Source organism: Mercurialis annua, linkage group LG8 (assembly GCF_937616625.2).
Source record: "Mercurialis annua linkage group LG8, ddMerAnnu1.2, whole genome shotgun sequence".
In the NCBI taxonomy this organism is placed as follows: Eukaryota; Viridiplantae; Streptophyta; class Magnoliopsida; order Malpighiales; family Euphorbiaceae; genus Mercurialis; species Mercurialis annua.
The window spans coordinates 42,588,202-42,613,917 of NC_065577.1; the positions used below are offsets into that span (position 1 = coordinate 42,588,202).

At 36.3% G+C, this 25,716-nt stretch overlaps 4 protein-coding genes and 1 non-coding gene across 7 annotated transcripts; 3 read left to right on the forward strand and 2 right to left on the reverse strand.

The window, feature by feature from the left end:
* The first annotated feature begins 1,525 nt into the window (after nt 1-1,525).
* LOC126662209 (uncharacterized) lies at nt 1,526-17,628 on the forward strand. Of its 2 annotated transcripts, XM_050356113.2 has the most exons (13): nt 1,526-1,727; nt 2,730-2,962; nt 3,096-3,277; nt 3,362-3,567; nt 3,667-4,240; nt 4,327-4,404; nt 4,799-5,066; nt 5,244-5,443; nt 5,657-5,733; nt 6,234-6,335; nt 6,414-6,597; nt 6,717-6,874; nt 17,463-17,628. In XM_050356113.2, exons 2-12 carry the CDS (start codon nt 2,788-2,790, stop codon nt 6,804-6,806), a joined length of 2,136 nt encoding a protein of 711 aa, XP_050212070.1. In that variant the 5' UTR covers nt 1,526-1,727; nt 2,730-2,787; the 3' UTR covers nt 6,807-6,874; nt 17,463-17,628. The 2 variants fall into 2 exon arrangements, with proteins under 2 accessions (XP_050212070.1, XP_055960027.1); XM_056104052.1 differs by lacking the exon at nt 17,463-17,628 and having other exon boundaries at nt 6,414-6,595; nt 6,715-6,984.
* On the reverse strand, nt 13,011-14,816 carry LOC126662116 (uncharacterized). The gene is made up of 4 exons (XM_050356002.1): nt 14,555-14,816; nt 14,319-14,464; nt 13,975-14,156; nt 13,011-13,869 (listed from the first exon to the last, which is right to left on the reverse strand). The coding sequence occupies exons 1-4, from the start codon at nt 14,814-14,816 to the stop codon at nt 13,011-13,013; spliced, it is 1,449 nt and encodes a 482-aa protein (XP_050211959.1).
* On the forward strand, nt 15,009-15,116 carry LOC126662409 (small nucleolar RNA R71). Its single transcript, XR_007635784.1, has one exon. It is a non-coding gene; the product is annotated as a small nucleolar RNA R71 (small nucleolar RNA).
* A 2,124-nt stretch (nt 17,629-19,752) lies between the features above and the next one.
* LOC126660981 (uncharacterized) lies at nt 19,753-22,611 on the forward strand. 2 transcript variants are annotated; one of them, XM_050354717.2, is made up of 9 exons: nt 19,753-20,017; nt 20,098-20,220; nt 20,325-20,398; nt 20,902-20,955; nt 21,184-21,444; nt 21,556-21,618; nt 21,826-21,894; nt 21,985-22,030; nt 22,206-22,611. In XM_050354717.2, exons 1-9 carry the CDS (start codon nt 19,984-19,986, stop codon nt 22,265-22,267), a joined length of 786 nt encoding a protein of 261 aa, XP_050210674.1. In that variant the 5' UTR covers nt 19,753-19,983; the 3' UTR covers nt 22,268-22,611. The 2 variants fall into 2 exon arrangements, with proteins under 2 accessions (XP_050210674.1, XP_050210672.1); XM_050354715.2 differs by having other exon boundaries at nt 19,755-20,017; nt 20,319-20,398.
* A 24-nt stretch (nt 22,612-22,635) lies between these two features.
* Nucleotides 22,636-24,454, reverse strand: LOC126660980 (uncharacterized). The gene is made up of 2 exons (XM_050354714.2): nt 23,588-24,454; nt 22,636-23,376 (listed from the first exon to the last, which is right to left on the reverse strand). The coding sequence occupies exons 1-2, from the start codon at nt 24,439-24,441 to the stop codon at nt 22,737-22,739; spliced, it is 1,494 nt and encodes a 497-aa protein (XP_050210671.1). The 5' UTR covers nt 24,442-24,454; the 3' UTR covers nt 22,636-22,736.
* Nucleotides 24,455-25,716: the final 1,262 nt, after the last annotated feature.

The following is a 25,716-nucleotide window of genomic DNA, read 5'->3' on the forward strand; positions in this document are numbered from 1 at the left end:
AGGAAATATATTTTGTTTAGATGTTCACATCAACATTTGTTTGACGAAAGATTCTTCGGGGTTTCATATTGTAAAAATTTAAAAAGTTTGTATTTTATATTGTCAAAATTTAAAGTTCGTCTTATGATTGCACAACACGTTAAAGTTCGTGATTCTAAAACAATTGAACTTTAAAAATTATGAAATCTTTTTGATTTTTGATCTATAGTCTAATATTTTTAAAATGGTAATGTAACCTAATTTTAATAAATACATTTTAATTGTAGATCAATTATTTGATTTTTTAGTTAAAGACCAAATCTTTGCAGATTTTCTCATTATGATCACGTTTTTTTTTTAATTTGTCGCTTGCAGTCTAATTCTAATTAGTGTTTGTGTAAAAAGTCAAACTCGAACATATATGAATGTTCACCACGTAAGATTATATAAACCACCTATTTTAAATAGGGTTAATTACACATAAAATTATGACCTTTGCACCAAGTCTCAAAAATAATATGACCTTTAAAATTAGTCAATCATAGACACCACCTTTTATTTCTTTTTAAAAATAATATCGGCGATTTTTAATGGCATTTTTTCTAACGTGACATGACACGTGACAGATCTATCAGATATCCAAATCAGCGGAATTTCATCAAAAAATGTGCTCATGGTAAAATTGAAAAGAAATGAAAGGTGATATATGTGATTGACACGTTTTAAATATTATGTCATTTTTGAAATTTGGTGTAAAGATTAAGATTTTATATGCAATTAACCCTTTTAAATACGACGTATGATGCGATTAGCTGTAACTATCTGAAAGCAGTATTATTTTTAAATAAATATATTAATATAATTTATATAGATTGGTAGTTGTATCAACTACGCCACTTATCATATGTTAAATTGATAATTTATAATTCCGCAAGGTAAATTTTCTTCTAAAAATTTTTATATCGCGTGCGCACGTTTAATTAACTAATTAAAATATACTTATTAAAATTAGATTTAAATTGATATTTTTAACAGGTTGAGCTATAAATGAAAAATAGAACACAACATTGGATATCTTTTAAGTGAATAACCTTTATAATAAAGAGGTTGAACAATAAATGAAAAATAGAAAACGTATTTTCCCAATTACAAAAAATTGTATATTTTTCATTTTTAAGGATCAAATAGGTATTTTTTTTATAATGTATTTCTAAAATATTTTTGTCTTTACTACACCCCAAAAAAAAGCTAAACAAAACAAAAATAAAAACAAAAATTCACAAATATATAGGCAATAAATTCAACATGAATAATACAATAAGAGCAGGTTGAGTATGAAAAATTCACAAAGATTTCCTTCTTGGCAGTTGGCCCATCCTGCCCACACTTAAATCCCCAAATTACCCTCCCCCACACAACACCCCTCCCTCCCAATTCAACACAAAAGAACAAAATTATTGGCAGGGACAAATTAGTAATTACAGAAAGAATAAATTTCTCTAATTTTTGTACCACTATACTATAAATCGCAGGCATTTCGCGCTTTGCCTTTTGGTATTAGACCTCTGTCTGTCACCTCTCTTTCTTTTCATTCAAATTTTACTATTTAAGTATCACCGGCTCTGCTTCTAGTACTACTCCTGCTGTTTTTCCTTTCCTAGTAAACTTGAAACCCTAACATTTTCTCGAGAAACTAACACTCCTCAGTGCTCAGCTCCGTTAATCACCCTCCAGCTTTACAATCTCAGGTAACTGTCTGCATCGTGATCTTTGTTTAGCTTTTGTTTTATTACAATTTAGATGCCGTGCATTTACTATTTTTGGCATTTTATGGCGTGATTAATCAGATTTCTAGTAGTTCATGTTTATAATGGAATCTTTTAATTAAGCAAGAGGTGAAATTGTTTTTTCTTATAACCGCGCAGAATTGTGATTTTTTTTTAGATTTTTTTAGTTCAAGCTTGTAAAAAAATTATTTAATTAACTCATAATAATATGTAAGCAAGAGGTGAAATTATTTTTTTCTTATAACCATCCATTTTGTTTTAGTGTTGAATTGAACTGTTATATGTGTAAAGCAAGAGGTGAATTATGATTTTGCTTTTTATCTGTGCATGTGTGTGGAAATGAGTAGTTGAATGAGCATGATTTGTTAGTGTTTTTGTATGTTTGAGAGTTGACTATAGTGACATGTTTGGTTGGCTTAGAAATGAAAATACAATTGCAATTCTTGGGATATGATTTCACTTTGTCATTTTGTTCATAAAAAGAATTGATTTAATTTCATGTTAATTGTTATTATGTTTGAATGTCTTAGATTTATGCTGAAATCAGATGTATTTTTGAGTCTGATTCTCAGTGACGGAGCCAGAATTCTAACAGTAGGGGAGCCAAATTAAAGTATATATTATATGGAGAAGGCAATTTTTAAAACTAGGGGAGGACAAATTGTAAAATGTAAGAAGATTAGGTACTAATTTTGCCATTTTCAGAAACTTGGAGGGGGGCCATGGCCATGGCCCTCGCCCTCCATGACTGCTAATTCTAAGTCGTTTATTTATTTTTAACTTGAAATAAAAAATGAACTTGATATAGGATTCTTGTAATCTATGCATCCTGTAGGTAAATTTTTCTTTGTAATAGATTTTCATGTGCTTGCATATCTATTCTCTTGTTGATGTTTCTTGGATTAGAATGCGGTAGTGTTCAAGGTTATGCAACTAAGTTACAATTTTAACTTTTACTGTAAGGTGCAAAGCTACTGAAATAGTTCCCGTCGTTATTTGTTCTATCTTTTGGATCAACAAAATGGGCGCCGGAAGGAAAACACAAACAATTATTGCTACAGAGAAATCCCAGCCTTCTTCATGGACTGGAAATGGCATCTACTCTGCAAGGAACCTTAGGGAAAAAGATTTAGCTGCAGTAATTTTCGGGTGCAAGCATAGCACTATTCAGGAGTGTTTTGAAAACTCCATTTTTGGTAAGTTGCTGTCTTATTTTGTTTGTGCTTATTTAGTTGGACTTGGACTAAGAAAATTCATCATGCATTATATGGTTGTTTTTGATAACGTTGACTCCACAACTCCATAAGTATGGTTGGACTTCATGGGCAGGAATACCTGCTCCTCATTACACATATGTGAAGAACATCAACCCTGGTTTGCCGCTCTTTCTATTCAATTACAGTGATAGAAAGCTTCATGGACTATATGAGGCTGCAAGTAATGGAAGATTGAATATCAATCCACAAGCATGGACTGAAGATGGCTCTGATTCTACTCCATATCCTGCGCAGGTAATGCATGGTGCTCCTGCATCAATTTATGGGGTTTTTCTAGCTGCAAATGTAATGCTGAATGCTAGTGTTTTTGGGTGTTAGGTTAAATTCCGCACTAAGATGCAGTGTCAGCCACTCAGTGAAGATCAATTTGGTCCTATACTTGCAGAAAACTACCATGCACCGAAGTATTTTTGGTTTGAATTGGATCAGAATCAAACAAAAAAATTAATTTCTCTGTTTTCTTCCTTTCCAATGACTCAGAAGCAGAACTCTCTGCTCAGAGGTTCTTTTGGCTCTAATGCAAGGTAAGACTGTTGCACATTTGATACTTTTAACACAACAATTACACAAGTAAGATTATTCAAAAGGTGCTGTTCCTGTCTGAGTTATATTTATCTTAACAGAGAAAAGCAGAGGCTAGAAAGTCAGGTTGATAATAATGGAGGATTAACAGACAAAGATATATACATCGCAAGTATGAAACCTAGCTGTGGGATTTCTTATTCTTCTATTGTGAAAAATACGAGCTCATCTGTTGTTCAGAGAGCTCAACCTGAAAATCATTCTATTACTTCTAGTGGTATGGGTAGTTCTGTGCCCCAGAAACCATGGACTGCCTTGTTCAATAATGAAATTGCTTCTGATCCTAGAAGGGAAATTGAAGAGTCAAAAGCTGAAGACTCTGGTTGTGGAACTGCTCCTGATTCATGGCAAGAAGCACAAGTTTCTAATCTCCAAGAAGATTCTTACACTTCAGACTGGAGCTCATCATCTGTTTCACCCTCTTTGCACGAAGAAATTCAGCCGTCCCAACCTGATGAAGAACACTTAGATACTGAAGCTAATTCTGAATCCTTATATGAATCTATGGCAACTATGATTATAGCCGAGGATAGTCAAGTTGAACTTGCAGCACATACAACAGAAGCATATGGTTCCGAACCCAAGTGTACTGATTTTAATTTTACAATGGCAAAGGTAATTGAGTCTAGTAATTGTAATTGATCATTTATCTGTTAATTTTCTTGATCTGATAGCCTTGTGATTGTGATATATTCTTGAAGTTACTGCTGGAAGTGGAAGAGTTGAAGGGATCTCATTTAATTCAAGCTCGGAAAATTGATTTCTTGGAGCAGGAGCTGGTAATTTGCTTTTTCATCAGCGTTTCTTGTCAAAGCACTATAATTTCTCCATAATTTCTTACTGCATGCCTCTTTGGGAAGTCGATATTGTTTTTCAAATTCTAAAGGTGTCGTTAATCTTGTCCAATGCTATGATTTTTCATTAAATTCTTATTTTATTTATATGTATGCATAAAATCATTGCAATAGCTTGTTGGCTTTATAATCATTAAGGTTAACTTAATTTCTTGGCATTAAATACAGTGATTATCCTCCTCTCTTTTTTTCTTCTTTTTATATGAAAATTTTAAGAGGTTGTTTTATGTGGTTATTTTAATCCTTTCCTCCTATTTTGAGTTTCTCTTGCCACTTTTCTGTTTATGGAATTAATTCGATTAAAAATTTTACAATTCAGATCGTATCAAGGGTTGAAATGCAACATTTGAAAGGAAGATGCGAAATGCTGGAATCAAGCCTTCTAAACACTGATGAGTTGCTGCTTATAGCGGGAGGGTACGACGGTTCATCGTGGCTGTCAAATTTAGACTCCTATTCTCCTTTTAAAGACCTAAAGCAACCCCTTGTTCCGATGAATTTTGCACGTTCACATACTTCTGCAGCAAATTTAAATGGTGAACTTTTTGTGTTTGGCGGTGTGCATGGTGATCAGTGGTATGACACAGGTATATTTTGTTATTCAACTATGCCTTTAAAGGTTTTGTTGCCGATGTGTATTTTTAATAACAAATTTCAACATGTGTTTTTGCATTCGACTTTCCATCCTTACGTTAATATCAGTTTTTAAAGCTATTTTACTGCCCCTCACAAGGTAAAGTTGCTTATTATATCTGTATGTGAAGTTGACTCATACAATCCAACAACCAATCAGTGGATTTCTCGTCCTTCCTTGAATCGAAGAAAAGGGCACTTATCAGGTGTTTCACTAAACAATAAGATATTTGCTGTTGGAGGTGGAAATGAGGAAGGATCTCTTTCAGATGTGGAAATGTTGGATGTAAATGCTGCAAAATGGATTTCTGTTCAATCCATGCTTGAAAAGGTACCTTCTAAAAGTACGTTCAGTAGTTAGACACACTATGGGACATCTCTTACTTTCTGATAGTGCTCTTGATGAAAAGGGGTAATTATTATACCCTTTTCAGTTGAAAATACATTATAATCTGTTTTGCTTTTGTACTTAGTTGTGCTTACTGCATTTAAGGTATTTGCTCTGTGGGATTTATAACTTGCTCGACTTTTCTTTGTCCGTCAGCGGTATGCTCCTGCTGCAGCAGAAATAGGCGGCATAATTTATGTTGCTGGAGGTTACAACGAAAGTGGTTACTTAAAGTATGATACCACGTTCTTTTCCTTGATTTGTTATTTCTAATTATTCAGTGGATAAGTAGCTAGTTAAAGTTTGCTCATAAATTTTATTAAAGCTTGCAACTAAATAATGGTCACCAACTTACAGTACTTTTCATCATACACTCCTAACATTACTACCTGAGGTAAGCTTAGCTATGTACCATATTGACAACTCCTCCTTGCATTATTACTATTTTTGTAGGGTGGTCTGAAAATGTAGGACATTTTTTTTCCATTTAAACACTTTTGTACTGATTTAGAGAGACGTCTTCCATGTTCATGAAATTTTATTTTTCTGATACTGAGCTTTGGGAAGTGGAATAAACAAAGTGATAACGTTTTTGTGGGCGATTAATAATTTACGTGCTTCATGGATGAAGAATTGGCTTACCAGTTGCTCATTAGGATTAAATGTACAAGTTAACAGTTACAGTTCAAAGTGACTCGCTGAGAAATTTTCATTGTTTTCTGTAACATCTCAGCTCAGTCGAGAGATATGATCCAAGAGAGCATTCATGGATACAGCTCGGGAGTTTGAATATGAAAAGGGGATGGCACTCCATGGTTGTTCTGAATGAGAAACTGTGAGTTGACTTTCATTTTCAATTTATTTTTCATTATTTCTTTATTGGAGACTAAATCATGAAAAATTATGCTTGAAGATATGCCTTGGGTGGCTATGACGGAAAGATGCTCTCGACTGTGGAGGTGCTTGACCCTCGTGTTGGTGTATGGATAATGGAGGGATCAATGAGTATAGCGAGAGGATATTTCGGTGCTGTTGTGATGAGAGATGCAATTTATGCATTCGGAGGCCTGGATAGCAATGGCACAATATTAGACACTGTATGCAACTAGCCCCACATCTCTATCGTCGTAGCATTTCGTGCTCGTCTTTCGGCTTTTTTAGTCGTAACTTGTGTATATGTGTGTGTGTTTTTTGTTTGCCTCGAATATTTTGACAGGTGGAGCGATACAAGCAAAATCATGGCTGGAAAGCAACTGGACTCAAAGGAATTGGGAAAAGAGCCTTCTTCTGCACTGCTGCTGTATGATTCCGGCTGTTATCGCAATCATTTAATGTATATTACGGGCACTTCCGATATACATGTGCTACCCTTGTAAGAATGTTGAGTAATTAATCCAACTCGTAATACTCGGTAAATACGAGATCGAACCCACAAGGAGTGTTCTAGGAGCAATTGATGAGAATGAAATTTGGTTATGATTCAATTCGTTTAGCGAAAACACAAATGGTTGAAGTTTCACGTAAAAATAACTTGCAAAAAACTATTAATTAAACACGCTACTTAACTAAAACAAATAACCAACAATCAACTAATTAACACGCGATTTAAACAAATAGGGTAAAGCGTTTAGAGGTTGCTAGTCATGCCAAAGTCATATCTAAGTAGTTTGGGTTAAGGTGATGGGAACTTAGGTCGGGTCAAGCTATTCTACGGAACCAATTCCGCTCTCTCGAGCCGGAATTGAAAGAGTCGAAACTTGATTAACAATCCCGAAATCTAATCCACTCTCGTGCTCATAGATTTCAAGAGAGTTAATAAAGCCAATTAATCAAGCAAACTCCACAACCAAAATAGCCTTAGATCATGCTAATGCATCTAGGTCTAAAGCATGTACTCCCCTAGGTATAGTCTAATTAGTTAACTCTCGTTCTCCTAATTGAACCACATAGCAAAGAATAAGAGGCCAACCTATTCTAAGCATTAAGCTCAAGAAGCACAACAACCAACATCACCCATAAACCCTCACCCTAATCACCTATCTAATCAATCATGACAATCATAATAACCCCCAAACAAGGGGTTTAGCTACTAATCATCATCATGGCATAACTAATTAAGCAATAGTAAAGATTAGGCATAAAGTAAAGAATAAATACCTTGGAGTAATAATTGAACTTTAAACACATGAACAAGATAATGAAGCTTGAATTAAAAGATCAATACTTGTATTTAATAAGTTTCCCAATATAGCAAAATCTGGAAAAGTAATTGAAGAACACCAAGAACTATATAGATTCTATCCTAAAATAGAGAGCAAAAGGAATGAATTTGATTGATTCAAAATTGTTGTCTACAAAAGTGAATGATTCTTGACCTAAAAATATAAAGTGTCTTATATAGTCTGGATAAAAAGGGAAATAAAAACACCCTAGTACAAGAGTTGTTGGGCTAAAAAGGGAAGTGGGCCACTTAAAGCTCTTTCTTCAAACAAATTTCGTCTTCAGCTTTTTCCCCATGTCTTGGTCGAGAAGCTCATTTAAGTTGAGCTTCTCGACCGAGAAGCTCCTTTGATGACCCTTCGTGCAAAATGGTCCTTCATGTCTTGGTCGAGAAGCACCATGTCTTGGTCGAGACATGTGTTAAATTACACATGTTTCTTTTGCTTCTCAGCTTCTCTTTCGCTCATGAACTTCTCTTCCAAGACATGCTTTAAAAACTTGATTTCTCTTTAGCTCTTTGCTTTAGCTTCCGACTTTGATATTTCTTTAATTCTTCACTCTTTTAAGCCCAAATAGTTCCGCAAACACTCCAAATCACCTGAAACTCCAACACACATAATAAGGTATCGAAACACCTAAAAACACATGTCAAAACGCAATAAAGCGATGCGAAAACTATCTAAATACTAGGAGTATTCTACTCCTATCAAACCTCCTCACACTAAACCCTTGCTTGTCCTTAAGCAAGAAATGAATCTTACTACTAACACAATCAACAACCTTGGCAATTATGAACAAATGTCAACAACGAATTCCCAATCAATGAAGTTACAAATGCAATCGTCTAATATCATCAACCAAAAGCGATGCAAACAAATGATGAATGCAATTATAATGACATATCCCGATGACAATGAGACTACTAATGATATGGCATTATGTCAAACAATCTCGAGCTTACCATCATCTACGGGAAATGCAACACATTGGTTAATCAAAATTAGCAAATCATGGCACTATGTTCATAAGCATCAAGTAAGGGCATCATTCCTCACAAGGGATCACTCTAACACTCAAGTGTTTCGGGTGCGAAAGTAAAGCTCAATACATATGCAAATTCACCATAGGCTTGCTCTTAGTCCCGGACTCCACTACTTAGTTCGGTAATCAACAACTATCATATGGACTTGTTAAGGGTTGTAACTTGGCTAAGGGTTAGGGGTAGGTAAAAATGGATAAATATGGCTACAACTTGACTTGAAAACTTACTTATAAAACACTACTAACTTTCGATCTAGCTCGAAATTTTTCCGCACTTGTGAACTTTTCATTTTTGATTGCCTTTGTTTATTTTCTTTGTTTTCTTTTCCATGCTTTTCTTATTCTCTTTTTTTTCTTTTCTTTTCTTTTCAAGGCATCTAATTTTATTTTTCTTTCTTTTAAGCACTTGTTCACATTTTCTTTCTTTTTCATCAAGCTAGAATCAATTTTTTTTTTCAATTTTAAGTTAATCAAGTCAAATTGGGGTGTTTTTAGAGGTAAAATGTTGAAGGGATACAATGTGTGAAAGTGTGGTGAAACCAATAAACAATTTGGCTAAGGCTCAAAGGGTGTAATCTAATGGTAAAGGGTAGGCTTTTAAGTGGTTTTAAGAAAATGGGGTAATCCTAATGCCATACTCATCTAGTTATCGACACTCAACCATATAGTCTCGAACGGACACCGAGCAAGTTCTAGGAATTAGGCATGCAACGGACACTCACAAAAGACAATTAGGCTCAAAACATGCTCAAATAAAAGTGGTGTCATGCCCAAAAACTTAATTCTTATGAAAAAGTGCCAAAGTGTGACAAATAATTCAGTTTTTGAAAGGTTCCTTTTTGCCCCAGCAGTGTGCTTCTCGATCGAGAAGCATCACTTAAAAGTGCTTCTCGATCGAGAAGCTATTTTAAAAACGCTTCGCACAAAACTGTCCTTCATGTCTTGGTCGAGAAGCACCACTTAAAAGTGCTTCTCGATCAAGACATGCCAAAAACTGAATTTTCACAAGTTAAACTTCTTTCAATTTTTTGGTACAAATCATGAATCCGCATTAAGTAACCTCAGGAAATTTGAAAATCACACAAGCCATTACTCAAATTCACCCTAATCTTATCGAAACATGTCATACAAATTGCATTTCATTAGGCAAGCATCGACATTCGATTGATTAAACTAGAAAACGCATTTGAATAAATTCATTGATCGGGACATAACAATTGTTGACAACTTTCATACGTACACCAAAGTTACTAATCATGCTCTCAACATACTAAGCCAATGATTTAGAGCTAGAGGTGCCACAAAACAACTAATCAAAACTAAACAATCCTAAACACACGACATAAAGTAAAAGACATAAAGAAATAAACAAGATAAAACACGAGATACAATTTCACAACCCTCCTCACACTATTTCTAGCTTAGTCCCTAAAGCATAGAAATAAAATAAAGCACGAAATTGTATGAGAGAGTTGAAAGTGCAAATCTCGCTAGTCGAACTCCGGAGTAGCGGGGGATTGAGGTGGAGTGTCAATCCACTCAATGATGCCTTGACCATTCACATAATTTCGGAAATCCGCCCTTTGGCGCTCGATTTTATCTTTCAACCGCCCTTGCTTATATTCAATTCTTGCCATTCCCCGCCTTTGGGCCGTCTCCATTCGCTCCAAAATTTCTTTTTGCTCCGCCCAAGCTTGGCGGTTGTAATCCGCCATTTCATTAAATCGATGGTCAAAAGCGGACCATTGGGCCTCGGCCCCCCCATAACTTGCTTCCGCAAAACCTCCTTGTGGTGCCTCTTCTTCGCCTTGAGCGCTAGATTGCTCGACTCCCTTGCCTTTCCTTCGTGGTTGCTCCTTTTGCCTTCTCGGAGCCGGCGGTGGGATTTCCTCGGGCACAAACTCGGCTTCCTCCCCAAATTCCGCTCTACGAGCCGCCTCCGCTCCATGCTCCTTAACCCAAGCCGGACGCTTGTAGTAAGGAAGGACTACACCATTGTGAACATACTTAGCCCGCTCCAAATGCTCCGTGTTAATCATTCTCGGAGCCGTGTAGGTGTAGTCGGAGGTATCGGTTAACCCTTTGCGTTGTGCCAAAAAATACACGAGTGAAGCAAACCCAAGAGGTGTGGTATTGTCCGGGACCGCTTGCAACTTCCGATAAAGCATTTCCGCCGAATCCACTTGATATGCTTCCACCTCGGGGTGCATAATCGCGTTCAACATAAATAACTCACTTTCGCCCACCTTGTTGTACTCGGTTTGCCCCCCAAAAGTGTGGCCTAACCACTTGATTACCACCACCAAAGCCGTATCTTTTATGTCGTTTACCTTCGACACCCTTGCCTGGAACACCTCTTTATCGGATAACTCACGCCATGCCGCGTCCCAATCAAACCGTGATGGTGTCGCCTTCAAACCCGAATTCCGCAAGCGGAAATACCTAGTCAAGTCACCCTTAGTGAGACTCCAACTCTCATTTCGCAATCGAAATCTCATGTCTCCCGGGCATTGAGGGAGGGGTTCCAAGGTGGTGAAAAATTCATACACCAATTCTTCAAAGACATCATGAGAGAGTTCCGCCATGAATTGCAAACCCAACACCGCCAAGTGACGCTTCACTTCTTCTTCTAAACCCAAATCCCTCATGGAATTCCAACAAATTCCGAATGGGATTGCCAAACCGCGTTCCTTCAAAGCTTCATACTTTTTCCCTTCTTCGGCACTACGGATTTCAAAGGGAGCATTAAATTGGCGAGTTAAAGCCGTGGTGGAATTTGGTCCGGCGGCGGCTGCTTTCCGGCGTGAAGCACGTTGTGGTCGTGGTTCTTGAGCGGAACTTGGGGCTTGGTGAGACCAGCTTGATTTGGTGGCTTTCTTCATGATTTTTGGTGTGAAAAGTGGTAGGATTTTTGGGTGGGTAGAGTGGTGGCCGGATTTCTTGAGAGGGAGGAGAGGCTATGGAGTTGATTTTCTAATTTGAGTAAAAGTGGGGAAGAAGATGAAGGGTTGGGTGTTCTTAAATGGCAAGTTGAATTATTGGATGGTTGAGATTCCCCTAATTTGGTGATCCATGTGAATTGTGTTTCTTTTGGATGGCTTGGATCCTTGCCACGTCATCAATCCATGTGCCTTTGACCCATTTGAATTTTGAAATTTATGAGAAAAAGTTCAGTTTTGGCTCAGCAGTGTGCTTCTCGATCGAGAAGCTCTTTAAGTGGTGCTTCTCGATCGAGAAGCAATGTTTAAATTGCTTCGTCTGAAAACTGCCTTCATGTCTCGACCGAGAAGCATCACTTAAAAGTGCTTCTCGATCGAGACATGCATAAAACTGACATTTCTCACAAAAATTTCAAATATGAAATCCTACACAACACAAGCAAGGCAAATACCCCGAAGTTATCTTGAACAACAAGACATAAATAACTCAAATAAAAATACTAAAATTAAAATATTAACAAGATGAAAACTAAACGAAAAAGGAAATCGAACCTCTCGGGATTGCCTCCTGAGTGCGCTTGTTTAAAGTCGAAAGCTCGACTATCACATGGCGAACTCAAGTGGGTGGGTCGAGGTAACATTGCTCCCCAATTTGATCCGTCAAAGGCCCCAAGTAAGGCTTGCAACGGTGTCCGTTGACCTTAAACGTTTCACCTCCTTGGTTTTCTAGCTCGATGGCTCCGTGACTTGCCACGCTCCGAATTTTGAATGGCCCACTCCATCGGGACTTAAGCTTGCCCGGAAATAGCCTCAACCGTGAATTGTACACTAAAACATAAGCTCCTACCTCAAAGCTTTTGGGGGAAATGTGGGCGTCATGCCAACGCTTGGTCTCCTCCTTATAGAGTTTCGCATTTTCATATGCCGAGAACCGGAATTCCTCCAATTCATTTAATTGCAACAAACGTTTTTCCCTCGCCGCCTTAAGGTCAAAGTTCAACTTTTTAATCGCCCAATAAGCCCGGTGCTCCAATTCCAAAGGCAAATGGCACGCCTTACCATACACAATGCGATAGGGGGTCATCCCTAAAGGCGTTTTGAATGCCGTGCGGTATGCCCATAGTGCATCATCAAGCTTCAAGCTCCAATCCTTACGAGTGCCATTCACCGTCTTCTCGAGTATCCGTTTCAACTCTCGGTTGGAGACCTCAACTTGCCCGCTCGTTTGTGGGTGATAGGGGGTAGCAACCCGATGGTACACATTGTATTTCTTCATCAAGGCATCGAATTGCCGGTTGCAAAAATGACCTTCATGTCTTGGTCAAGACATGAGCTTCTCGATCAAGACATGGCAAATTTTTGCCTTGTCTTGATCGAGAAGAGGATGTCTTGGTCGAGACATGAAGGTCATTTTTGCACGAAGCAATTTCAAACCTTGCTTCTCGACCAAGACATGCACTGTCTCTTGCTTCTCGACCAAGACATGAGTCTGGGAGCTCAAAATCATCAATTTTTCGCACATTTCCCCTATTCATTACTTCCACATTTGCTTCAAGTTGATCCTTCACAAGATTATCCACGAAATCAACCCTCATACAATCCTCTTCCTCGATGGTACCCCTCATGACCTTCTTCATGTCAAACTCAACCGTTTCCTCATCGATTCGCAAGGTCAATTTCCCACCATGCACATCAATTAATGCCCTTCCGGTGTTCATGAAGGGTCGCCCCAAGATCATTGGGCACTCCTTATCAACCGCATAGTCCAATATAACAAAATCAACGGGGAAGATAAATTTATCTACCTTGACAAGCACATCCTCAACAATCCCAAACGGCCTTTTTAACGAATGATCCGCTAGTTGGAGTACCATCGAGGTGCTTTTCACGGTTTGATCTCCACAAAGCTTCCTGAAAAGAGTTAAAGGCATAAGATTGATGCTAGCACCTAGATCACATAAGCAATTAATGGAACTCATGTTTCCTATAGTGCAAGGTATAGAGAAACTCCCTGGGTCCTTCAACTTAGCCGGTAGATCATTCAAGATGATTGAGCTACACACTTCCGGAATAGGAACCGTTGCACCGCTATCCCAACTCCGTTTGTTGGTAATGATGTCCTTCAAGAACTTGGCATATTGCGGCATCTCCCGGAGTGCATCCGCCAAGCTAAGATTGATTTGCAACTTCTTGAAGATCTCAAGGAACTTATGAAACTTTTCGTTCCCTTGAGCTTTCCTTAACCGGCTTGGGAATGGAACCGGTGGTACAAACGGTGGTGGTGGTGGTGGTCTCACATAAGGCTCTTCAACCTCAATAAACACTTCCTCACCATCCCTTGGTATCTCGCGACTTGAGCTTGCTATATCAACAACAACTTGAGGCTCATCCTCCTCAACCACTTGTTTTTTTCCATTGGCTTTCTCAAGATTCCTCCCGCTTCGAAGCTCTACCGCCTTAACATGCTCTCTAGGGTTGTTCTCCGTAGTAGATGGCAACCCTCCTTGAGGTCTTCCTTGAAGCGAAATGGCCATTTGAGAAATTTGAGTTTCCAAATGATGGATAGTAGAAGCTTGATTCTTCTCCCTTTGCTCCATTTTTTCTAGCTTCTCTAGTACCTTAGAGAGCACATTTCCCTCATACATATTCTTTTGTGGTTGAAATCCCGGAGGGTGTTGAGGTCTACCACCATAGTTGTTTCCTTGCCCTTGATTATTATGATAAGGGCCTTGATAAGGACCTTGTTGTTGAGGCCTATTTCCTCCTTGGAAACTAGGACCCGCTTGTTGATTTGCTTGCACATTGCCTTGGCCCTCTTGATTCCTCCATCCGAAGTTAGGATGGTTTCTCCAACCCGGATTATAAGTATTTGAGTAAGGATCATTCCCTTGGCGTTGACCTCCCACATAATTCACTTGTTCTCTCCACGCTTGACCCGTGGCATAGCACTCACTACTTCCATGATTGAAATCCCCACAATGCTCACAACCTACTTGGACATACGCAACCGGAGCATTCCGTGGACCCACTTGCTTCTTCAAGGCATCAACTTGACTTTGTAAAGAGGCATTCATGGCTTTCATCGCTTCAAACTCCTTGGATTGGTCAAGTGTCATTAATGCCTTTTGAGCCGGTGGTCTTCTCCTTTCCGAGGACCAAGTGCTACTAACCATAGCCAATTTTTCAATCAACTCATTAGCCTCATCAAGCGTCTTTTGCATCAAAGAACCTCCCGCGGCCGAATCAATGGTAGATCTTGTAATCTCACCCAATCCATTATAGAATATTTGAAGCACATGCTCCCTTACAAGTCGATGATGAGGTACGTGCCTTTGGAGATCCTTGAACCTCTCCCAAGTTTCATAGAGAGATTCCCCTTCATATTGGTAATAATCAATGATGTCCTTTGTCAACTTTGCGGTTCTCCCCATCGGGAAGTACTTGTGAAGGAAAGCTTGAGCAAGATCCCGCCAATTGTGGATTGATGCATTAGGTAATGACCGAAGCCACAAGCTTGCCTTATCTCTTAGTGAGAATGGAAACATCCGAAGCTTGATTTGATCGGAGGTGGCATTATGGAGCTTGAATGTGTCCAACACTCCCAAGAACTTGGCTATGTGTTCGTTCGGATCCTCACTTGCTAACCCAAAGAATTGGCACCGATTCTCTAGGAGTTGAATCGTGCTAGGCTTGATTTCAAAAGTAGCCGCGGTGACCGGTCTTGCAAAGCACCCATAGGTGGCATTATCCACATCCGGGAGGAAGAAATCCCCCAAAGTTTGTCTTTGTGCTTGATGGCCTTGAACTTGAGGGTGATTGTCCCCTTGTTGCTCTTGCCGATTTCTTTCATCGAGTGGAGGAGGCGGATGTTGCCTCACTCCACCGTCTTGAGGGTAATATTGCTCCTCCTCATAATTATCTTCCCCATGTTCCATGATAACGGGTCTACGATTCTCCCTTCTCACACTTCTTTCAAATCTCCCGAGGTTGTCTTGGAACGGTTCTAGCGGAAGATTGGCCCTTCGTGTATTGTGCATACACTATAGTCGATCTCCTACACAAACAACAACAAACAAACCACGCGTAAATCCGGAAAGAAGCAAAAACAACAAAAGTGATAAAAACAGAAAATAAAGCTAACTCGACCGAACAATAACTTATTTCAATCAATCAATAAATACTCGACACTCCCCGGCAACGACGCCAAAAACTTGTTGAGTAATTAACCCAACTCGTAATACTCGGTAAATACGAGATCGAACCCACAAGGAGTGTTCTAGGAGCAATTGATGAGAATGAAATTTGGTTATGATTCAATTCGTCTAGCGAAAACACAAATGGTTGAAGTTTCACGTAAAAATAACTTGCAAAAAACTATTAATTAAACACGCTACTTAACTAAAACAAATAACCAACAATCAACTAATTAACACGCGATTTAAACAAATAGGGTAAAGCGTTTAAAGGTTGCTAGTCATGCCAAAGTCATATCTCAGTAGTTTGGGTTAAGGTGATGGGAACTTAGGTCGGGTCAAGCTATTCTACGGAACCAATTCCGCTCTCTCGAGCCGGAATTGAAAGAGTCGAAACTTGATTAACAATCCCGAAATCTAATCCACTCTCGTGCTCATAGATTTCAAGAGAGTTAATAAAGCCAACTAATCAAGCAAACTCCACAACCAAAATAGCCCTAGATCATGCTAATGCATCTAGGTCTAAAGCATGTACTCCCCTAGGTATAGTCTAATTAGTTAACTCTCGTTCTCCTAATTGAACCACATAGCAAAGAATAAGAGGCCAACCTATTCTAAGCATTAAGCTCAAGAAGCACAACAACCAACATCACCCATAAACCCTCACCCTAATCACCTATCTAATCAATCATGGCAATCATAACAACCCCCAAACAAGGGGTTTAGCTACTAATCATCATCATGGCATAACTAATTAAGCAATAGTAAAGATTAGGCATAAAGTAAAGAATAAATACCTTGGAGTAATAATTGAACTTTAAACACATGAACAAGATAATGAAGCTTGAATTAAAAGATCAATACTTGTATTTAATAAGTTTCCCGATATAGCAAAATCTGGAAAAGTAATTGAAGAACACCAAGAACTATATAGATTCTATCCTAAAATAGAGAGCAAAAGGAATGAATTTGATTGATTCAAAATTGTTGTCTACAAAAGTGAATGATTCTTGACCTAAAAATATAAAATGTCTTATATAGTCTGGATAAAAAGGGAAATAAAAACACCCTAGTACAAGAGTTGTTGGGCTAAAAAGGGAAGTGGGCCACTTAAAGCTCTTTCTTCAAACAAATTTCGTCTTCAGCTTTTTCCCCATGTCTTGGTCGAGAAGCTCATTTAAGTTGAGCTTCTCGACCGAGAAGCTCCTTTGATGACCCTTCGTGCAAAATGGTCCTTCATGTCTTGGTCGAGAAGCACCATGTCTTGGTCGAGACATGTGTTAAATTACACATGTTTCTTTTGCTTCTCAGCTTCTCTTTCGCTCATGAACTTCTCTTCCAAGACATGCTTTAAAAACTTGATTTCTCTTTAGCTCTTTGCTTTAGCTTCCGACTTTGATATTTCTTTAATTCTTCACTCTTTTAAGCCCAAATAGTTCCGCAAACACTCCAAATCACCTGAAACGCCAACACACATAATAAGGTATCGAAACACCTAAAAACACATGTCAAAACGCAATAAAGCGATGCGAAAACTATCTAAATACTAGGAGTATTCTACTCCTATCAAAGAACATGCAATGTAAGTCCATTTTGTTATGGTCCTACGGCCGAGTATTGTAATTAGTAAAGAGTTTAGTTGATATAATATAGAATATGTGAGATTACTAATCTAGATTGAAGAGAAGTTTCCTAGTGGCGGGCTAGAATGTATTATGTTTTCTGAGGTTACAAATCCATTTCCTATCTTTTGCTGGTTAGGTGGATGAACCTAATTAATATGTATACCGTGCAAGCCTTTTCTGCATATCGTAAAATGGCAAGCTTTTGCTATGTATGCACAAACTCTACCAAGATCTCTGGCATTATATATATAGTACAGAAACTAGACGCGGTTTAGAGAACGAGAAAAGGTTATCTCGATCTGTAAATTTATGGGACGGATTTACTTTAGTCAATTTTAATTATTTTGATAATTGAACTCATAACTCTTCAAAATGAATTTAATTATATTCATTTGTGTGTTTTTAGATTGCCTAGAAAGTAATTCGAAAATGTTTGTGTTTAATAATTTATTTAATTTTAATATAAATGAAGGATCGATTCAACATCTTAACTTGGCACATAATTTTAAAATATTATTCTTAGAAAAATTTGTCAAAAAAACTCGGAACTTCACATTTGTTGAATCATTTCCGAGACCGTGGACTTGAACTCTAACAGCAACAGTAGCTTGTGCTGCTCTCGCAATAATAGGTGGGTGTTGGAAAAGATATATTTCTGTTTATATTTCTCCCTATATTCTCCCCGCCATTTAAAGTGAAAAATTACAAAAGACAATCATTTAAAAAAAATACATTTGTCTAAAAATTGGTATTTTTGTATGCTTTACTGTGTTTGTATTTTTATATTAGAAAACTTTACTGTGTTTGTATGCTCCATAGGAGATAGTTTATATCTTTCAAGTATATGATATATATATCTGCGATGTGCTTTCTGTAAAAATAATATAAAGCATGAAACATAAAGAGTGTGTATATATATACTGTATATGTCAATTCCTCCCACAAGCGCTCCCCCCTCCCCCAATTATCAAAAAAAATATATATACTGTATATGTGTGTGTATATATATATATATATATAATTTTTTTATTAAAGTAAAGGCTTATTTTTTGCATAAATTTATGGTTTTCTTATATTTATGTTCACACACTCGTTATTGAAAACTCTGAAAATAATTAAAATTGTTTAAAACCAGCTAAACTTTTCAAAAATTCGCTTTAAAAAATACATATTTTTCAAAGTTTGTTCAGAATCAGATTGCATTTCTTCTTTGGGACGATGACAAAAGTACCTAAAATTTTAAAAATATTTACAAAAATACCTGTAAACTTTTTTTATTTACAAAAATACGACTGATTTAAAATTAATTACAAAAGTACCAAAAAATAAAAATTAATTACAAAAGTACGATTTGTATAATGTCGGTATAATTATGGTATAATTTTAGAATATTAAAATTATAAGTTAGATAATTTAAAAATAATATTTGGTTTATTATTGGTATAATTTCAGTATATTTTCGGTATATCGATTATAAATTTTTATATATATTTTCTAGCTGATAACATGTATATTTTTTTATATGTATTTTTTACTATAGTTGGTAATGAACTAGAGAATTTGTATATTGTTTGAATAATTTTAGTATATTGTTCGGTTAATATTTAGTATGTGATGTGGTATAATGTTGATGTAATAATAAAATTTCAGTATATTTTGATGTGTACACTTTTAGTATACTGTTGGTATAATTTTGATATATTATTAATTTAATTTTTAGTAAACGATTTGATATAATTTTGGTAAATTTTTATTTAATATTAATAAAATCTAAGTATGTATAATGTCGGTATATTTTTGGTATAATATTGATATAATGTTGATATAATGTTAGTTTTTATTATACTGACATTATACCCACATTATACACCGTATGTTTGATATTATTTTTCATTTTTTTGTACTTTTGTAAATATTATTAATGTTTTTATAAATAAAAAAAGTCAACATGTAGTTTTGTAATTATTTTTATTTTTTTGATAAATGGTGTAATTTCCTCTTCTTTTTCTAAATTAAGTGATAGTTGTCGGATAGTTTTGTGGTTAACCTAAAGGTGTATGTACTACTACAGCACACTTTCCAACCCAACCCAACCCAACCCAACCCAGCCCGGCGGAGGAAGCTTTCGAGTTCGATCATTGAGATATGGGCCGGTTCTTATCCAAAACCAAGACACCACAACACAAACCACCCCAAGCGCACATTAGCAGAAAGCAAGAATAGATATGAAAAAACCTTACTAAAAACTGGTAAAATGTCCTGGCCGAGTATAGGTGGGTGAAGAAACTGATGAGAAGAGGCGGACATTCCCAAGAACCCCAAAAAACACACACACACTTTAACGTGTCTCCAAACTAACCAAATTAATCACTAAAACATTTCTCCATTTTGCCCCCCAAAAACACTGATCACTCTCTCTATAACTTCCATTCCTCCTAATCACATTCTCCGCTCTCTCTACAACAATGGAGTCCTCACTCGCTCTTCAATCCTTCCGCTGTAATGCTTTTACTTTTCTCGCGCTTTTTTTTTGAATTTGTTGAGATCTGTTTCGTTTATGAATTTATATGTTGTTTCAGGTAAAATGTACGGTCAGCCGTTGACGGTGGCGCGGAAGGTGACGTCGTTTTATCCGAGACGGAATGTGATGCTAGTTTCTTCTGTAAAATCGCCTGAAGCTTCTGCTTCTGCTAAATCTGACGGTTAGTGAGTTAGTATTTTTCTTAGTTTAAATTCTGTGATTAGTGTATAATTAATGAGGTTAAACGAATTGTTATGTTGTTAACGGTTTTTTTTTTAGTTAAAGCTGTTGGACTTGCTACTCAAGGCTCTTCAGAAACGAAGAAATCTGGAGTTGCAACTTTTCCTAGTGGGTTTGAAGTGAGTTCAATTTATTTTTTAACTAATGTTATTGATTATTAGATTTTTAGAAGATTTTACTATTATTGATTTTAGCTGTTTTTATTTATGTTCTTGCTAAATAACTATAGATAAATTGAAATGTGTGCTAGTATTTGGAGATTTGTGTTATTTGTAATTATCTATATTCAATGTGTGATTAAGGCTTCTTAGAAATGAATGAATTTTGAATTGCGGCTTTTCCTAATGGATTTGAAGTGAGTTTGATTAATTTTTTTTAGTTATGTTATTGTTTATTATGCCTATCACGAGATTTTATTATTATCGAATTAGCAGTTTTTGTATCTGTATTTGCTAGATAACTATAAACAAATTGAAATGTGTTCTTCGAGTTGGAGATTTCTGTTATTTGTAATTATCTTTATTAAATCTGTGATTGAAGGCTTAGCGTATTAATCGCTTGGTACTTTCACATTTATGTTTGCTCCTATTTATTCCGTGCACATTGTTTCCATAATCATTAGGCATTGATCCAAGAGGTATGCGATGAGACAGAGATTGCTGAATTGAAAGTGAAGGTAACTATCTCTATTTATACTAGTGTCTTAGTTTTTATTAGGAAGCGATTTGTTGTACTCTAATATTTCCTTGTTAATTGCAAATGCTAGAACCGACTTCAAATAGAATTGTAGTGGGAAAAGCAAGTTGATAATATTCTGTTCATTTTATTATTATTTGAATGTTTTTTAGCTTGATTGAACGAATATCTTTTGACTGGTCAGTGGTTATATTTTACTCTATCACAGATCGGAGATTTTGAAATGCATTTGAGACGCAGTGTTGGGGCAACACAGGCTCCTTTGTCCAACATTTCACCCATAGAACCACCACCAATTCCATCTAAACCAATGGATTTACCAGCTCCTGCTCTTCCACCACCGCCACCACCGAAACCTTCTTCTGAAAAGGCCTGTCCATTTACTAATAACTCCTTTGGGAGGTCACCTAAGTTAGCTGCCTTGGAGGCTTCTGGAGCCACCGGATATGTTCTGGTAGCTTCCCCAACAGTAAGCGATCTACTGAATTACTGATGTTACTAGAAAGAATTGAACAATTTTGGTTATTTATTTAGTTAGTAAAGGGATGCTTAACTGACTATATGCATCATATCTTTCCAGGTTGGCTCTTTCCGAAGGAACAGATCAGTGAAAGGAAAAAGACAACCTCCTAGCTTTAAAGAGGTATCTGTCACCATTTTCCTTGTATTTTCCTTCTGTTTAGTTTTAAAATTTTGCATCACTGTGAAGCATTACATTTTGTTCTTTTAATCATTTGTGTGATTATGTATCAATTTTCATATTTATTTAAACTGCATGCATCTATGGATTGGATACATTTGTTTGATAATGGCTTCTACTGCCCTCAAAATTTGCAATTCAAATCTTTAGGGTGATCTAATTAAGGAAGGCCAGGTGATTGGATACATAGATCAATTTGGTACTGAACTTCCTGTTAAGGTGTGCTCTTTGTTTCCACCACATCCTTGTGTCTTGCTTTACTTCAATGATAAGCATTACTTACTATGGCTTTTATTTATGGCTGTGCAGTCAGACGTGGCCGGAGAAGTCGTAAAACTCTTATTTGATGATGGAGGTACAATGTCTATTTTCTGATTGCCATCTTGTGTCTTTAACATCTTGCTGTATTTACTGACAGAACTAATGAATGTTTTTTTTACATTAAACAAGTTCGAATTATTTACATATCATATATTTGGCGAAGTGATCTTTTTTTTGTTCTATCTTAACTATATCCGTGTATGGTACAGATGCTGTTGGCTATGGAGACCCTCTTATTGCAGTCTTTCCATCATTCCATGGTATCAAGTGAGATTTCCGTTATTTGTACGGTAATGATGACACATTCTCTTAAAGCTAAGAAGTAATGTAGATTGTTTCCCCAAGTTGCCACTAGAAGACCACAGGTTTTGTTATCTGTACCCGGCTTTGTTTGTCAGTCTTATAGACTATAGATGGAGGAATAATCGATCAAAACACTGTAGTTTGAGAAATTTGCAAATTTGTGTCAGATAGTAATTTTTACCTTAGTTAAAGCTTAGATATTCTTTCACTTGTGAAAGAAAATTGTATTACTTAAAAATACCATGAGGATGTTCCATGAAAGTACATTCGGAGCATTTTTGACAATAAATTCTATGCGATTGTTTTTCGTTAGCTGATTATTGTTGTCATAACACATAGTTGAATGTCTTATATCTTTATTCAAGAAGTCGCGAATTCAGGAACAGTCTTAGTTGCACTGTAGATAGTTGTCTAGGATGTATGAGAAATATAGTTAGCTAAGCGATAGTTAGATGAACAATTTCTCGAAATTCTAGCATTCTAGTCTCGCTATAAAATGTTCTATGTTTGTTAGGCCAATAAGTTAACCAAATCCGACCTTTAATCTCCCAATCCATTGTCTTCCCTAGAGCGTTTTTATCCACCTTCCACCGGATACCATTTCCGTACTCATCACGAGCAAAAACAACTCCTCCTTGCCTGGTGAAAGGCCGATGAGCACTTGAGTATCGATCTTTAAACCAAGCCCTAGGATTAATTAATGCCATCTTTGACGGTTTGGAGGAGGATACTTCTCTTCCATCCATGCTATCATGGAGAAACCAATTCATTATCGCGCTATACCCATAAACAGATTCCTCAAATTTCCAGGGTTTCAAGCTTGTAGACACGGTCTCTCCGACTGAAAGCCTAAACCCCAAAAAAGTGTTAGGAGGATCAAATGAGGTTTCCATGCTTTTTTCGACTTCAATCTCTGTTATTGGATTGTCCGAAGATTTCCCAACTGAAACACTTAGAATGTTGGTTTGGAGAATCGGAGTTAGGTACAGCGATATTCGTGATGGGAAATGCTTTTCTTCTGTTCCGACTCCTTGTTTCATCATGAGACTATCATTCACCAGTCTTATAACATCACACCTAGCAATTCACAGAGTAAAAACCTCAGTAAAATTTATGCAAATAAAAGTCAATTTTGCACGAAAACTTGTTGAGTTTTATATTTTGGTCTAAAATCCCGTAATTTTATATTCATAACCTATTATTGTGAAAAAAAATCATTTCACTGTTACTAGTTTTTGAATTTTCTGCTTCAATGTTTCCGTATCTATCCGACATAAATAGTGCATACCTTATGTTGTCTATTGTAGCGATCACATCAACCCACTTCTCTTGAACAATTACTCTATAATTGAACTGCATGACCCCTTCAAGTTGGTGGTGTTTTAGGGAGAAAAGCAATTTCTCGCCAGCTAAAGGATAACCCGAACTTTCAATATCCATTGCTATAACAGGGCAATATAATTGAACTTTCCAAAACTCGAATGTCGAAAATGAGTAAGAGAAGAGTGGTGACGGCGTCTTAATAATCCGGTTAGCAACTTGAATCTCCGAAATCCAGTTTGTAATCGCAAGATTAATCGAACGCATCCATTGCTCTTCCAGATTAGACCCGATAATTCTCATAAGCAACTTTGATCCTTCTCTCAATCGACAATTAGTCAATTCCGTTTTCAGATTAGCAAGACATCCCGATCGAAGATCAGCAGGAGCTTCATAGATACAAATGAGGAATGAGAGTGAGAGAAAAGCTAGGTTGAAGATATCCTTCAAGTTAGAAACAAAATTCAGCTTAGGAACTTTAATAGAAGATTTACACTTGTTTGAACAATAACTAAGAACATCTTCAATAAGATTGGTTAAGAAACTAGAAATATTGTCATCATCTAATAACTTCAAGGATTTGGAATTAGTTTTAATTGATTTTGAGGTCCAAAGAGAAAATGAAAGATTGAAATTAGCATTAATAGAGAAGGAGATAGTTGAGGATGTGAGATTTTTGGTCACACAAAGATTAAGTGATGGTTGAGATGATGAAGCAGAAGAACATATGCATATTGATATGAAATTATTTTGCCATTCAGCAATTGGTGGAAGGTTTTGAATCCAAGAAAATATATCAGCAGGATAGCAACAAGAAGCCATTATGGCAAAGATAATTTTGTAGGTGAGAGCTATATGTAGTTATATTCATCTCTTTTATAAGGACTAAATCATAAAAATTAATTCAATAAATGTTCATTTCACCCTTTTAATTTGACACAAAAGATCATATGTATTCAAGTTTGTGGTTTTTGACAAATAAACCCACAACTTAGCAAAATCGAATCATTGTATCCTTAACTTTCTAATATAACCCAACAAACATATATTCAGAATAACCAATTTTAGAAAGTTCAGGGTGAATTGATCAATTTTTACTTAGTTGTTTAACTTGGACACTTTTGATATTTTATGTGAAGTTGGAGGGGTGAAATGAACTTTTGTCTAAAAACAATTCCCACATGATAGTTAAAGATTTTGAGGAACTGAAGTTAAGCAGAGATTCTAATTGGGTAAGGATTGTCAAAAAAGTGAAACAATTAGATGGTAATAATGCTAATGATCTTCTTTTGTATCCAGGAAGATAACAGATTAAAAAATGCTAATTCTACAAGAAGATTTTCGTCTATTTTCATAGACTATATCTTTTTTTAGGTGATGGATAGACTAGTTGATGCTGTATTCCGAGAAAAGGCGAATTAACCAATCGGTTTGATTAGAGTTTGATATTATTTACAATTCAATTTTTTTGAATTAACCGAACCGCTCAAATTAACCAAAATTCAAAATGATGCCGTCTTGATTTATTATATAATTAATGTTGTTTTTTAAAAAGGTTTAAGAAATTCTTGTTGTAATGGGGCCTTTCCCTCTGTTTTTCAATTAAAAATAATTGTCCGATTTGAATGTCAAGAATGCTTGAATTTAATTGCGACTGCTATTTCAGATTTCTAGTTTTCTTCTTAATTATTAATGTTGATGAAATTTAGTTATTTGGTTAACCAACTAATAAACTGAACCAAATGCATTAGTTTGATTTGGTTATAATTTCGTTTTATGTATATGTTTCGGTTATGGTTTGATTGAAAGACTACAATAATTCTTTGAGCAAACTGCGCTAAGATCCCTGAAGTATACCATAATTAACAGTTTGGTACCTCTTATTTTAAAAATCTACTTAATGGTCCATCAGCTTTAATTTCGTTAACTATTAGGTCCTTCCGTTAATTTTGACACTTATTTTCGAACAATTTGGTACCCCATCTTTAATTTTGTGAACGATTTGGTCCCTCATTTTTAATTTTATTAAACAATTTGGTCTTTCAATTTTAAACGATTTAGTACCTGAGTTTCAATCCGTTAAACGATTTGGTCCCT

What these genes read in the sequence shown, in the direction of transcription:
- LOC126662209 (XM_050356113.2), top strand. Translation starts at nt 2,788, where the DNA reads ATGGGCGCCGGAAGGAAAACACAAACAATTATTGCTACAGAGAAATCC. An exon ending in CTACTCCATATCCTGCGCAG is followed by an intron (nt 3,278 to 3,361) that starts GTAATGCATGGT and finishes TTTGGGTGTTAG; the next exon opens with GTTAAATTCCGCACTAAGAT. An exon ending in AACGAAAGTGGTTACTTAAA is followed by an intron (nt 5,734 to 6,233) that starts GTATGATACCAC and finishes GTAACATCTCAG; the next exon opens with CTCAGTCGAGAGATATGATC.
- LOC126662116 (XM_050356002.1), bottom strand. Translation starts at nt 14,816, where the DNA reads ATGACACTTGACCAATCCAAGGAGTTTGAAGCGATGAAAGCCATGAAT. An exon ending in CTCAAATACTTATAATCCGG is followed by an intron (nt 14,465 to 14,554) that starts GTTGGAGAAACC and finishes CTAGTTTCCAAG; the next exon opens with GAGGAAATAGGCCTCAACAA. An exon ending in AGGGAAATGTGCTCTCTAAG is followed by an intron (nt 14,157 to 14,318) that starts GTACTAGAGAAG and finishes GAGCATGTTAAG; the next exon opens with GCGGTAGAGCTTCGAAGCGG.
- LOC126660981 (XM_050354715.2), top strand. Translation starts at nt 19,984, where the DNA reads ATGGAGTCCTCACTCGCTCTTCAATCCTTCCGCT. An exon ending in TGCTTCTGCTAAATCTGACG is followed by an intron (nt 20,221 to 20,318) that starts GTTAGTGAGTTA and finishes TTTTTTTTTTAG; the next exon opens with TTAAAGCTGTTGGACTTGCT. An exon ending in TTGCTGAATTGAAAGTGAAG is followed by an intron (nt 20,956 to 21,183) that starts GTAACTATCTCT and finishes ACTCTATCACAG; the next exon opens with ATCGGAGATTTTGAAATGCA.
- LOC126660980 (XM_050354714.2), bottom strand. Translation starts at nt 24,441, where the DNA reads ATGGCTTCTTGTTGCTATCCTGCTGATATATTTTCTTGGATTCAAAAC. An exon ending in GCTACAATAGACAACATAAG is followed by an intron (nt 23,377 to 23,587) that starts GTATGCACTATT and finishes GTGAATTGCTAG; the next exon opens with GTGTGATGTTATAAGACTGG.